The following is an 11,910-nucleotide window of genomic DNA, read 5'->3' as shown; positions in this document are numbered from 1 at the left end:
TCCTTGATTTGCAGGAACAGGGCAGGACATACCAACACTCCCCTGCCCCCCATTTCCGGAGGAGTCTCCCTTGGCTTTGGGAACCGGTAGCGATGTGCCCAGGGTGCTAGAGTCACCCCTCTTTTCCCGTGCTGCCTACAGATGGGTTTGCTCTGGAGGGTCCCCACAACACTCCCTCTCCCTCTGCCAGCAGCGAGGCAAAGCCGGTGGTGAATGCCAAATCCCAGAGAGCTGGCTGCTCGGTTTTAAAGCCCGCAAAACCCGGGGGGAGAGAAGCGAGGAACAAACCTTGAGGGGCAGTGCCGTGCCTTCACTGCTCAGCCTTCAGCCGAACTTTGCTTCAAGTTTCTCCAGCCACAGATTTAAAGGAAAGGCTGAAGTCCAGGCAGCTCGCCACAGCTCTTGTACTACCGACCTTTATACCCGTGCTCCCCCACCCTGCTACGTTTAAATGTGCTGCCAGGAAGTTCTCAACATCCCTGCTGTGGTGCCGAGTGGAAATCCAGACTGTAATCCCAAGGGGACTGCGCTTGTGAGGACTCCCGTGCTGCAGCTTGCTGCTGCTCCAGCCCTGTCAGCAGCCTGGGGTTGTCCTGATCCATCCCACCGTGTGCTGCCTGTGCTGGGCAGACGCTTCCTTGGCATCCCCAGGAAGTCAGTGAAACACGCTCCTTTTGCCCGCATGCCAGCAGGCAGCAAGGATGGAGGATGCAGTGCAGCCTAATTTTTGGTGTCAGTGAAAGCCCTTGCAGCCCCAGGCTTGCGCGTTGCCTGCAGCACCTGCTGGCACGGCCCCAGGCCAGGCCCAGGACCCCCAGCTCTTCCCGTGCACACAGGGAGACAAGAAGTCAGCAGCTTGGAGCATGCTCCTGCCACAGCCCATGAAATTTTATTGATTGAAAGCCTCGCCGTGCACAAAATGAAGCCCCGGGATTCTCCAGTGGCGGGGTGCGCAGGGAAACAGCCAGGAGCACCCAGCCCCACAGGGTACCAGCCTGGTCTTTGAGCGACAAACTGCTGCAACCAGGGCCCTTTTGCTGGAAGGATGCACTGATTCAACCCAAACTGGGATTTTTGGGTCATAGGGTTTCAGGTCGGAAGGAGGAACAGCCTGACCTGCGTACCCAGCCCAAAGAACCCCTTGCTGGACTGAAGACCCTGGTTCCTAGGTGATTTGGGGCAGGTCTGGGCAGCTGTGCTCCTTTCCATCTGCGACACGCAAAGCCATTTCTGTTAGTCTTGTCCTCACTGCATCCTAGCCAGCATGGTCCAGGCATGGCCGTGCCACAGAGCCGTGCTCTGCTCACAGCAGCAGGCAGGAGAGCAGCAGAGGGGCAATAAATGCTGGGGGAGGCTGCCATCCCCAGCTAACTGGGTCTGCAAAGCTATGCTTGGGGGTGAGCTGGAGCAGAGAGAGATTTGTGCTGCTGGTTAAAGTTTTAAATTTGTTGCGATTTGCTGAAATCCCTTTCCCCCCTCTCCCATGGCACTCTGTGAAACTGTCTGACCTGAGATAATATCCCCAAGGACAAGGAAAAAACTAAACAGGCTCTAAAATCTACTGGAAACCGAAAACCCAGGCAGCCAGGAGCAGGAGAAACCCCACCACAATCAGTAGACAAGGGCAGGTGTTGGAGGAGCTGGCGGGGACTCGTGTTCTCGTGGGCTTCAGGGTCCGGTCCCACTGGGTGAGGATGGCCTGGCGTGCCCCCTCCCAGCGCCCAGGCCCCCCCAGCCGGTACTGGTAGGGGGTGCAGGGGCCGAAGAAAACAGTAAGGGCCAGCCGAGGGTCCCTGCAGAGCAGGCCCAGCACACTGGGCTTGGCACCGATGAAAGAGGCGATCTTGTCCATGTAGGCGAGCCACTCGGTTTTCAGGACTTCATCGAAGGACAGACCGAACCTTAAAGAATTGAAGAAGAAAAAGAGGTGAGAGTAGGACTGGTGTCAGAGGAGCTGAGAGGTACTAGAAGTCAGATCCTCTGTGTCTGCATTGTTACTGCATCGCAATGCAGCTGGGTTCCTCTTAGGAAAGGACTGGGCTTACGTGCAGTGGGAATGAGGGTCTGTCCAGGCCTGCATCCTGCCCGTGACAGAGCACGTGTAAAAGTGATGCTGGCTCTGTTACACACCTTTCTCATGTGCACCAGTTGGTCCTTCATTTCATCACCTACAAGTTGTATCTAGACCCCCTGTCTTCACTTTGGTGAACCTTCTCTAAATGACTTTGTCAAACAGTACTGTTTTGTTTTGGTTTGTTTGTTTGTTTTTTTAACCAGTTTCCCTTTGCTCTCTGCAGAGAAGTCACATGCAGCATGAGAAAGGCAGCATTCTTTAGTTTCCTTCACATTCATTGCCACCAAGTATTGCAAAAATGCATGGTGAATTGGAGAATTGCTTCCCGCACACCTTCTCTGCAGAATCCACAGCTTCATGTCCCACCTTGGGTGGGCTGAAAAAAAGCCACGTGTGTTTATCCTTGTATTGTACAGCAGTTGTTCTGTGCAATCCTGTTTTTTCACTCTTCTGTACCTTTTCTGCTGTAGTGATCTAGGTGAACCATGGATTGATATATCGCCCAGTTTTCTGGTTTTATTTCATTCATTTCCTAATCTGGCCTTTGATCTGACCTTTTCCCTGCCCGTGAACCACAGGCTGGTGTGCTTAGACACCTCTTCACAGTGAGTCAGATATCCATGCTGAGAGGTGAGACAATTTGTATGTACACCTCGGGCTGGCTTTTTTTTTTTCACCCTGCTGAATTACTTTGCATTTATTATCATTAATTTCTCTGCCGTTTTATCTCTCAGTCCCTGGGGACCCTGGCGCACTTCCCCAACTCACAAACAAGCTTTGGTCTCAATTACCCTGAATTAATTTCTTACCATCATCAACAGGCAAAACATCAGTGTCAAATCAAAGGTTACATTGGCTCAGTGCAAGTGAATAAAGGGGTGGCTGGATCTGGGCATCCCCTCCTCACCTCTGCTGTATGTGCAGGGAGCAGCTGCGGAGTGTAAGCCTGTGTGTTGCTGCCCCCCTCAAACTCCAGGGGCTTTCAAATGCCCTGAAAAACCTTTGGGGCTCTAGGGAATGTCTTACCATTGCACTTGGTTTTTGTTCTTCTCATTTACTTCCTTCTCCATGACAGATCGAGGAGGCAGCCGACACAAGCCTAGAAGAGAGAGGAGAACATCCCACAGAGTTTAACTCCTGAGGGGACTTGTGAACTCATTCAGTGATGCAAAACGTGGGAAGCCCTTCTCCAGAAGGGCAGGAAAGCCTCTGCTCAGGTTTAGCTCAGCAGTGGCAATTCTGCCCTCCACAGTGGTACAAATTCACCCGCACATTTTCCTGCTTTTATAGATTTGTGCTGTCAGGGCACAGCCAGATGATGTGTGATGAGCTGGGCCGTGCAAGCCCCAGAAAGGATCATCCCAAAGATAAACCCCAGAGCTTCCCCTGGCTCTGTGGAAGAGCCTTGGTTGAACCACCCACACCAGCAGAGTGGGAGGTTATTTTTTAAAACAAAACAAAACAAAACAAAACCAAAACCCCCAGTAGGTTTCTTTCCTCACCCCAATAATTACAAATAATTCCTCATGTGGGACAATGGGACTCTTCTCCTCTGGCAGTCACGGTGGACAAACCACCCTGTCCCTTAAAGAGCAGTGAATTCTGCCAGTATGGATCCACCTCAGTATCTTAAAGACATCTTTTACCTGTGCATCCGGGTTTACATATCCATGTCTGTGCTCTGACTTCTAAAATATTTTAGAGACAAAATACTGCCTTGAAGAACCTACTTTAGACCAAGGTTTGCAGGCTCAGGGGCAGGACTGCACGTCAGCTGAGTCACAGCTCTTGGCTTGCAGCAGGTGAGGTACAAAGCATTAGCTTAAAAGCATCAGCTTAACAGGGAAAAAAAAAGTGATTTAAGGTAGACGTCATGAACTTGCATGTGGTTTGGACCAAGCATGCGCTCATGTCACTGTAGCTCAGCTGAAGGGAAATAATTTGGGAAGCCTGAGGCCTAGACATGTTCCTGTGTCCATTTTGAAGTGGGCATCTTAGCTCTGGATTTTCCAAGGACAGAAATCCCTCTTGGTGCATAGAGAGGACAAGATGCGTGCAGACTGCGCTTCGTTTTGGTACACAGAAGAGCTCATGTTAGCTCTCCTACCTTTGAATACGCGGGTTGCCCAGCGTGCTTGCATCTCTGTCACTGGCATCATGGCTCCTAGTGTCTTGATCAGCCCAATGACAGCCAGTGTGGGCCTCTGCAGGTCGGTTGGGAACATGTATTTGTAGAGGGACACGTGGTTCTTTTCCACCGTGACAACTGCTTCTTCTAGGAACGGGAAGGAGATGTTGTAACCCGTGCAGAAGACGACAATATCAATGGGCTCCTCCTTAGGGCAATTGTGGAAAACAACTGAGTTGTCCTTGAACTCTTTCACGCCTGGCTTGATGGTGATCCTCCCCGTCAGGATGTAGCTTGGAAGATCATCGTTCAGCACAGGCTCGCGCACCAGGCAGCTGTGGAGAGCCAAGGGGCTCTGAGTGTTGGAGACCACATACAAGCCCTGCTAGTGCCCCTGCTGCTCCCCCTGGGCCCTCCAGCCTTACAACCTCCTGGTGTCACTTGCTCTGAGCAAACAGCCCTGCCTCCCCCCTCTCCAAACACTGACATGTTTCACCCTTGTGCCAATGTCACCCTGTCCCAGAGCCTGAGTGACTCATGGACATCTCCTGCCTTCTTCCTCCATTCACTCAATTACTCTTTAAACCATCTCTTTTCAGAGCCTAGCCATGCTTTAAGCCTCCCTCCTCCTTTTTTCCCAGGAACCCTCATAAGGAAAACTCCTCTGGTCCTTCCTGGCTGGAAAAGCATGCTCCATCTCTCACCACCTAAAAGGGCTACAGCTTATCTTCTCCCACTGGGCTACAAACTCCTCACTGGAGATCAGCCCAGTCTGGGTGTTTGCTGCATTTGTTGATGTTGTTTTCTTGAGATCTCCCCCTACCTGCAGCACAAGCCCTGTAACAACACATAGGATGGGAGCCAGCAAGAAGTACCTCTTCTCTGGTTGAAGACCATAGTTTTCATGATTGAACCACCGGTTCACCTTGTAGTCGAGCAACCTCCGTGAAAGGGGTCCGGGGAGGCCATTTCTGATCAAGCTCATAAGGCGAGTGTTCAAAACCATGTCCCATGGGTAGCCATGTTCAAACACCCGGCTGAGCAGCCAGGCACCTCGACTTGTGGAAATGGTCACCTGGGAGAAAGCAGAGAATTAATGATTTGGGTGATTAATTTGCTGCTTTGCCTTTGTAAAGTAACCCCAGAGGGGCACAGCACAGACAGCTACACAACAAAAAAGAAGCAACAGCATCTTTAAGGCCTCCCAGCAGCTGGCGATGGAGGTGAAACAGGAGAGAACAACCAGCTTTCTTTCAGGGTGGGTTTTTGACTGAGAAATACGGGTTCAGAAATACTGTTTGGACACCAAGCAGGGTAAACACAGCTTGCTTTCCCTGTAGTGATGGCAAACTTATGTATTGCCCCCAGCATCACCCTCCCCATATCCCTGGGGTGGCTAGGTGGTGGCACCTTTGCGGCTACACGGCTGGCCTCCACTGCGATGTCCGCTCCCGAATTGCCCATGCCGACCACGAGGACACGCTTCCCCTGAAACACGTCAGGATGCTTGTACTGCCGGCTATGAAAGTACTGGCCTTGAAACCTCTTGATGCCTTGGGGAAAAAGACACAAAGCTTTTAATTACTTGAGCATTTATGGGTTTTTTTTTGTTGGGACAACTGGCGTAGAAACAATCCAGATGGCAAGAACAAGGAAGTGCAATCACTGGCCACTGGGGACTCAGGAAGGTCCAGCCCTCCATCTCGTGCATACAGAGTTGGTGCTTCCTCTCCAAAATGGGGTCTCACACATCCCTGTGCAGCAGCAAGCAGGGACACATGTGCTGGGTGGGACTTGGAAGACAGTTACATGCAAGAGCTCTGCTGGTGCAGTTTTGGGATTCAGCCTTTACAAGGTGGGGATGCAAAGGTTCAGAAAAACCTGTAAACCTCTTCTCCTGTCCTAGAAGCAGCTTCAGAAACACTTGATAATGCTGATGACAAGGCAACTCTCTCTATGCTGACAACTGGGGACATTTGTCACAGCAGTGATGAATACAGCCCTGTCAAAGATGATGGAGCTTCGCTGAGAGGACCTTGTCCCATCTCGCATGCTGTGCAGACAGTTTTGCTGAGACTAAATCATCCTACCTTGGAAGTTTGCTCTGAAATAACCGGTGCCTGCAAAGACAAATCTGCTGAAGCATGATGATATATTGCTGTTCATGCCAGGAGGTTTGAAAACCAGAAGCAAGGAAAAAAAGAAAGGAAGGGTTTTTCCTGAGGAGCCACAAACCCATCTCCCTCCAGCCCCTGGAAGCAGGTAACTGCAGGCAGCCACATATGGTACCAGGAAAAGAGTGCAGGGGCAGGAATGGCTCGGAGAAATTGCCGCTGCAAACCATAACAGCATCGAAAATGTGAGATGTCTGCTTCCCATCTGCCTCTGTGACCACATCCCACTGGCCCGTGGTGGCAAAGTTGGGGTGTTTTCGGATGCTGACAACAGTGGTCTGAAATGTGGAAGGCAAGCAGAGTCATTACTGGTGCCTGGCATGAATAAGGAGCAGGGCAGTGCCGAGGCACCCATCACTCACCCCTAATTTGATGTGCTTGCGAAGGCCAAAGCGCTCAGCATAGAGCCGGAGGTAGTCCAGGAGCTGGGCATTGGGCAGGAACACCGGGAAGTCCTCAGGGTAGGGGAAGTCAGAGAACACGGACATCTCCTTCGAGGTGTTGCTGATGACCGACGGGTACAGGCTTGGCCGGCGGGCCTCAATGTGCTCCTGGCGTGGCACCCCAGGGTACATCAGCCCTGCACCCCAGGTTGGGGACAGCCCCCCGACTCCCGTTCCCCTGGTCTCAGAGTGCAGCCAGGAGAGGTCAGCACCCAGAAAGCTCTTGCATCCCTTCCCCGTCTGCTGGAGCCCAGCTCAACCTGCTCCCCAGCCTACAAAGCTGCAGCTCCTATGAGAAGGAGGACAGGCACCCCAGCTCACCGTGTAGCGCCAGAGTCCTCCGATGTCCTGGCTCTGCTCGAAGCAGGTGGGCTCCAGCCCTTCATCCAGGCAGCACTTGGTGGCTGCCAGCCCACTGGTGCCTGCACCCACCACTGCCACTCTCATCCTCGCTGTCTCCACTGGGTTCTCAGGCTGTGAATGGGGCTTAACCTGGGAGAAATCCCACAGACAGTTACTGCCCTCTCAGGGAGCAGCTGCTGGCAAACCCTCTAAAGCAGATTTCTCTATATGCCACCCCCATATGTTCATTCCCTTTACCAGTATTCTGGGCTCTTAATTTACAAGTTAGGTTAAATGTCTTCAAATCTTAGTGTTCTCTGTTTTCTTTTTTTTTTTTTTTTTTTTTTTTTTTTAACAAATCCATCCACTTTCACAGTGTAGTCACCAGGCTGCTTCCAAAACCCTGCAGTTTCTCTGGAAACTCACTTTAAAAGTATGTGGTTAAGCCATAACTCACTGCCAATTTTTATTTACAAGCTGTGTTTAAACTATCCCTTCTTATCAGTCTTGCAAATATTTGTATTTTATCTTTGGAGAAGTGCCCCTGCCTTTCTCAGAAAAGTAAACAAAATGTGCACTGGGACTGTTCAGTCTCTGTATCACTGACTGGGTCCTGTCCTCCGTCCACAGGAAAGACCCTGCCAACTTGGACATGGCCACTGAGGTTGATGGAGGGGCTGCAGGTGTAGCACACCTTGGCTTTAGGGATGCTTTTTTGTCTGTCTCCAAAAGCCACCCTCCTGAGGAGGTCTGGGCTGGATGGACAGGCTGTTGCAGGGCTGCAAATGGGGGCTTGAAAGGCAGCAGTCCCTGGGTTGACGTCCAGCCCTACAAGGCTCCCAGGGCTGCAGTGGAGATGATAGACCCGAACCCTTCTTGATAGTGCCAGGCAACAAAACACGGGATGATGGCCAGGTGCCGTGGTTTGGGCTGGACATTGCCAGAGTGAGGACCACCATGTCTGCACCTTGAGGGTGCTGGTGCAACTCTGGTTTAACTCCAGAGCTGGCAGGAAGCACCCCCCTCAACTGAGTAATTAACCTGGCGTACCAGAGTGGCACTGTGGCCAGGTGGCACGGGCTTCTCTGCCTCGAGGAGCACTTTCAGGTTCCACCAGACGCAGAGGATGGTGTACTCATCAGAAAAAAAAAAAAGGTCTTCAGTGGAAAAATGGGGCTAGACACAATATTTTCTAAAATTCACCAGGTTCCCTATGAACAATTTCTACTTTCAGTAGGAAGGCAGCACGTAATGAATACTCTGCTTTCCAAGGATGGAATGAAAACTGGACTTTTCCCTTTTTAAATGAAGAAAGCACTATCATAAGCTGCTCATAGTTAACTGTTTTGGGAGGAGATGGGGTCTTGCATGGTGGGAGTTAATTTATATCATAAACATCTTCCAGCTTCATATGCTATTTAATTCCCTACCCTTTTGCAGAGAAGCTAGATATAACACCCAGAAAATACTCTCTGCTACTCCGTGCCTGTTTCTGCCACACTTTCCATACTGTCCCTGAAAGTATTTGTAGCAGCTAACCTCAAGAGTCTCAGACCATGGGGTACTTGTGTTGGGCACGGAGGGATGGAAATGTGTTACAGCCCCCCTGGGGACACTTACCTCCCAGCCTCAGCTGCCTGTGCTCCGTCTCGCCGCTGCAGTGTGGAGAGCCCCTCTTGCTCCTGATTTATAGGCGCAGTGCTTTGGCAGAGGCAGGGGAGGCCGGGTGGCTCCCCCCACTCCACAGCAGTTGCACAACCCGGGTTTGCAGTGGGAGGAGTGGCTGGACTTTCCTGCAGTCATGTGGGGAGAGCGGGACAGCCCGGCTGATGATCTCTAAAGGGGATCGAGTGGGTGGGAGAGACCGGAATGGTCCAGATGTGTCCCGCAGCCATTCAAGGAGGACCTGTGCGTACAAGGGTGGCTGCAGCTGTGGGATGTTTTCACTTACATAAAGGTTGCCTTCCAAAAGGGAGCCAAAGTGTCTGATAGACAGCAGGGTTTTGGCAGGACTTTGCACCCAAGGCACCTTTCAAAAAAAAGAGCTGGTTTTTCGGCCACAGCTCACGGAGGCTGTGTCGTGCCATTGACCACATGTACAGCTGCTGCTGGTGAGCAAGAGGCTCCCCATGCAAATTGGGTGACTTTGAAATGGCCCAAAACACCAGCGTACCAAGGTCCTAAGCACAAAGAAAGCAGAAACGTTAGCAGAAATATCAGTGCAGGACATAACACCCATCCAGGTATCTCCCAGTGGAAAATGATCATGGAAATGCAGGGAAGAAGGGTGGCTTTAGACTGGGCTTTTCCCCCAGCTGCTTAATATATTTAGGGGTGACTGGTGACAAAGTATGAAATCTCTGCAAATGAATACAGGTGGACACAGAGGCCATGGAGAGACAGCTGATAGAGGACTGGGTCTCTAGGAAGACCAGTGTTTATAAAAAGTCATAGTGATATTTGTGCCATGGGGGTGATGGCAGATATCTCTCTGAGGCTCTGCAGCGTAAGAGCAGGGGATGCAGTGAGAGCTGCTGGCCTCATCAAGGCATCACCTTGCCGTTGACAAAGGCGCCCCCAGAGCAATGGGCCCAGATTTGACATCAGCTGTTTAAGCAGTTTGAATAACTAGGGAGGCTGCAAGGGAGGGGAAGAAAAACCCATCAGAGGTCTGCAGAACAGAGGGTGGTAAATAAAGCGTCTCCATCCAACAGGGGCGTCTGCTCAGAGCCTGTGTTCAGATCTGCAGGGGCACTAGATGTGCCTGTAGCTGGGAGTTGAAACTAGAAGTGGAAATAAGATGCACGTTGGTAACAAGGAAGGTAACTAACCATAGGACAAGTCTGCTGAGCTTTGTGGTGGATCCAGGCCCTTGAATAAAACGTGTCTGGTTTGTGGAGGGACAGGACTTACCACCCCTGTGCAGACTCACTGCCAGGAGTGCGGCAGCCTGGGCTGCCATTCGTCTGCATCACCCACAAAGAGACATCGGCCTTCTCACGCTTCACTACCCCAAGATCTCCAGCTGTTTCTGCTCCTGGGTTTGCCTCTGGGAGCACATCGAGTTTGGAGCACATCCCCAGTCTGGGGCCGGCTGTGCCAGCCATATTCCAGCACAGCTTGGAGGGCTGAGAGCGATGGGCTTATCAGGGGTGGAGCCTGACAAATCAGGCTTTTTGTTTGAGTTCAGGTTTCAGACCACTGTCAGCAGTGTGAAGAAATATTCAGATTTTGCTCTCCCAGGCCAGTGGGACACGGTTACTGAGGCAAATGGGCAACAAGCCTCGCACATCTTTGATGCTGTTGGGGTTTGCACAGGCTATGTCTCCTAGCTCTCCTTCCCACTGTACTCTTTTTCCAAATGCACAAAACCTTGCACCTGCTTAGATGCTTGCCAGCACTCAGCAAAAAACCTGTAAGTAATCCACAAAGGCACATATTTTGTTCTTTATATGCTCCTGCTTTTCAGCAGGCATCCAAGTGACTTGTAGTTAGAGGCACACTGTGGCAGCTTCCCAGGAGTGGCGTTAGTGCTTTTGAGAGGGCAGTTCAGGGAAGCTTTCTAAAATAATGAGTTATATTTGAATGATGAGCTACTGGCTTAGAAATGGGTCCAGATGCCTTTGCTGCAGCTGCTTACAGCAGTGTGTCTCTGGCCATCCCTGATGGGGAATCCAGTTTGGAGGTGTAGTAAGTGATACTGCATAGGTCTAGGATAGAAACACCTCCAAAGCCTCAGTGCTCTGGCGTTAAAACTCACTTTCCTGTGATGTGCCTCAGGTCTGTGGTGTTCCCCTCCACAAATACCCCTTCGGTGCTCTGGACCAGGTATGCAGATCAAAGTATTAGTGGAGATGGACAAGTTTGACAGGAGGGAGGTAATTATTGTATTATTGTAATACTATGCACATGCAGGCTCAGGGCTGAAAAGCCCTTAGAAAGACACAGGGAAATTCTCGTTGCTTTACTCACCTCTGTTGCAGGCATAGCAGGGGATGGCATCCTGGGATACCTGGGACCCATCTCTCCAGCTTCTCTCCAGGGACAGTCTGTAGAGCAGAGAAGAGAAGAGACTAGAATAGACAACACATCAGTGGGTCTTTATGTGTTCTCAGGGCTGGAAAAAGCCTTTATGGCCTGGCATTCAAGCAGAGCATCCCTTGGTACTTTTGGGTTCCTCCCCCCAAATTTCTGTCATTGCAAAGACAGAGGTCCCTGTTCCCATTTCTGAGCAAGCAGGATCTGCTGCTGCCTCATGGGGAAGGGAAGGTGACCTTGCTGTCATCACCGCACATACAAATTGCTGGGGAAAATGGGCTTTCACCAAGTGATGGGCTGAGGCCAAGTGAGGGCACATAATTTGGGGAACTGTTTTACCACCTTCCCTCTACCCAGCCTGGAACACCAAACAGCTGGGTTTGTCTGTATCCTCACATGCTGGGGCACAAGCCCTGTTCGGTACCAGGGGTGCATCAGTCATGGGGGACTGTGAGGAGAACAAGGAGCAGTAAATAACCGATGGTAGCTCAGGGCAAGAACCAGGAATGGGATGCTGACATGCCTGCCCATTGGTGAGCCCCTTCTGCCCTTCAGGAGCAAAGCTCCCTGGCCCCATGGCGCAAGCCTGGGCTCTGTAACGGGCTTTTTATCCTTAAATTAGAGTGAAGGAAAAACTTAAAATATCAATTTAGACTTACTCAGATGAGAAAGGCACCTTCCGGCATCAGTTTTATCATCTCTGTTTAAAAT

General features: G+C 51.1%; 1 protein-coding gene across 1 annotated transcript; it reads right to left on the bottom strand.

Annotated features, from left to right (window-relative positions):
• Positions 1–1,558: 1,558 nt before the first annotated feature.
• LOC104352768 (flavin-containing monooxygenase 1-like) lies at positions 1,559–7,266 on the bottom strand. The gene is made up of 8 exons (XM_009959183.2): positions 7,141–7,266; positions 6,739–6,927; positions 6,492–6,654; positions 5,613–5,755; positions 5,078–5,277; positions 4,182–4,537; positions 3,101–3,173; positions 1,559–1,901 (listed from the first exon to the last, which is right to left on the bottom strand). The coding sequence occupies exons 1-8, from the start codon at positions 7,264–7,266 to the stop codon at positions 1,559–1,561; spliced, it is 1,593 nt and encodes a 530-aa protein (XP_009957485.2).
• Between the last annotated feature and the right edge of the window lie 4,644 nt (positions 7,267–11,910).

The sequence above is a fragment of the Leptosomus discolor genome, chromosome 3, assembly GCF_034619465.1.
Source record: "Leptosomus discolor isolate bLepDis1 chromosome 3, bLepDis1.hap2, whole genome shotgun sequence".
Lineage (NCBI taxonomy): Eukaryota > Metazoa > Chordata > Aves > Leptosomiformes > Leptosomidae > Leptosomus > Leptosomus discolor.
Note: the sequence above shows the minus strand (reverse complement) of the source record. Positions and strands in the feature narration are given on the sequence as shown.

What these genes read in the sequence shown, in the direction of transcription:
- LOC104352768 (XM_009959183.2), bottom strand. Translation starts at nt 7,266, where the DNA reads ATGAGAGTGGCAGTGGTGGGTGCAGGCACCAGTGGGCTGGCAGCCACC. An exon ending in GCCCCTGCACTCTTTTCCTG is followed by an intron (nt 5,756 to 6,491) that starts GTACCATATGTG and finishes TTTTTCCCCAAG; the next exon opens with GCATCAAGAGGTTTCAAGGC. An exon ending in GGTCTTCAACCAGAGAAGAG is followed by an intron (nt 4,538 to 5,077) that starts GTACTTCTTGCT and finishes GGCTCTCCACAG; the next exon opens with CTGCCTGGTGCGCGAGCCTG.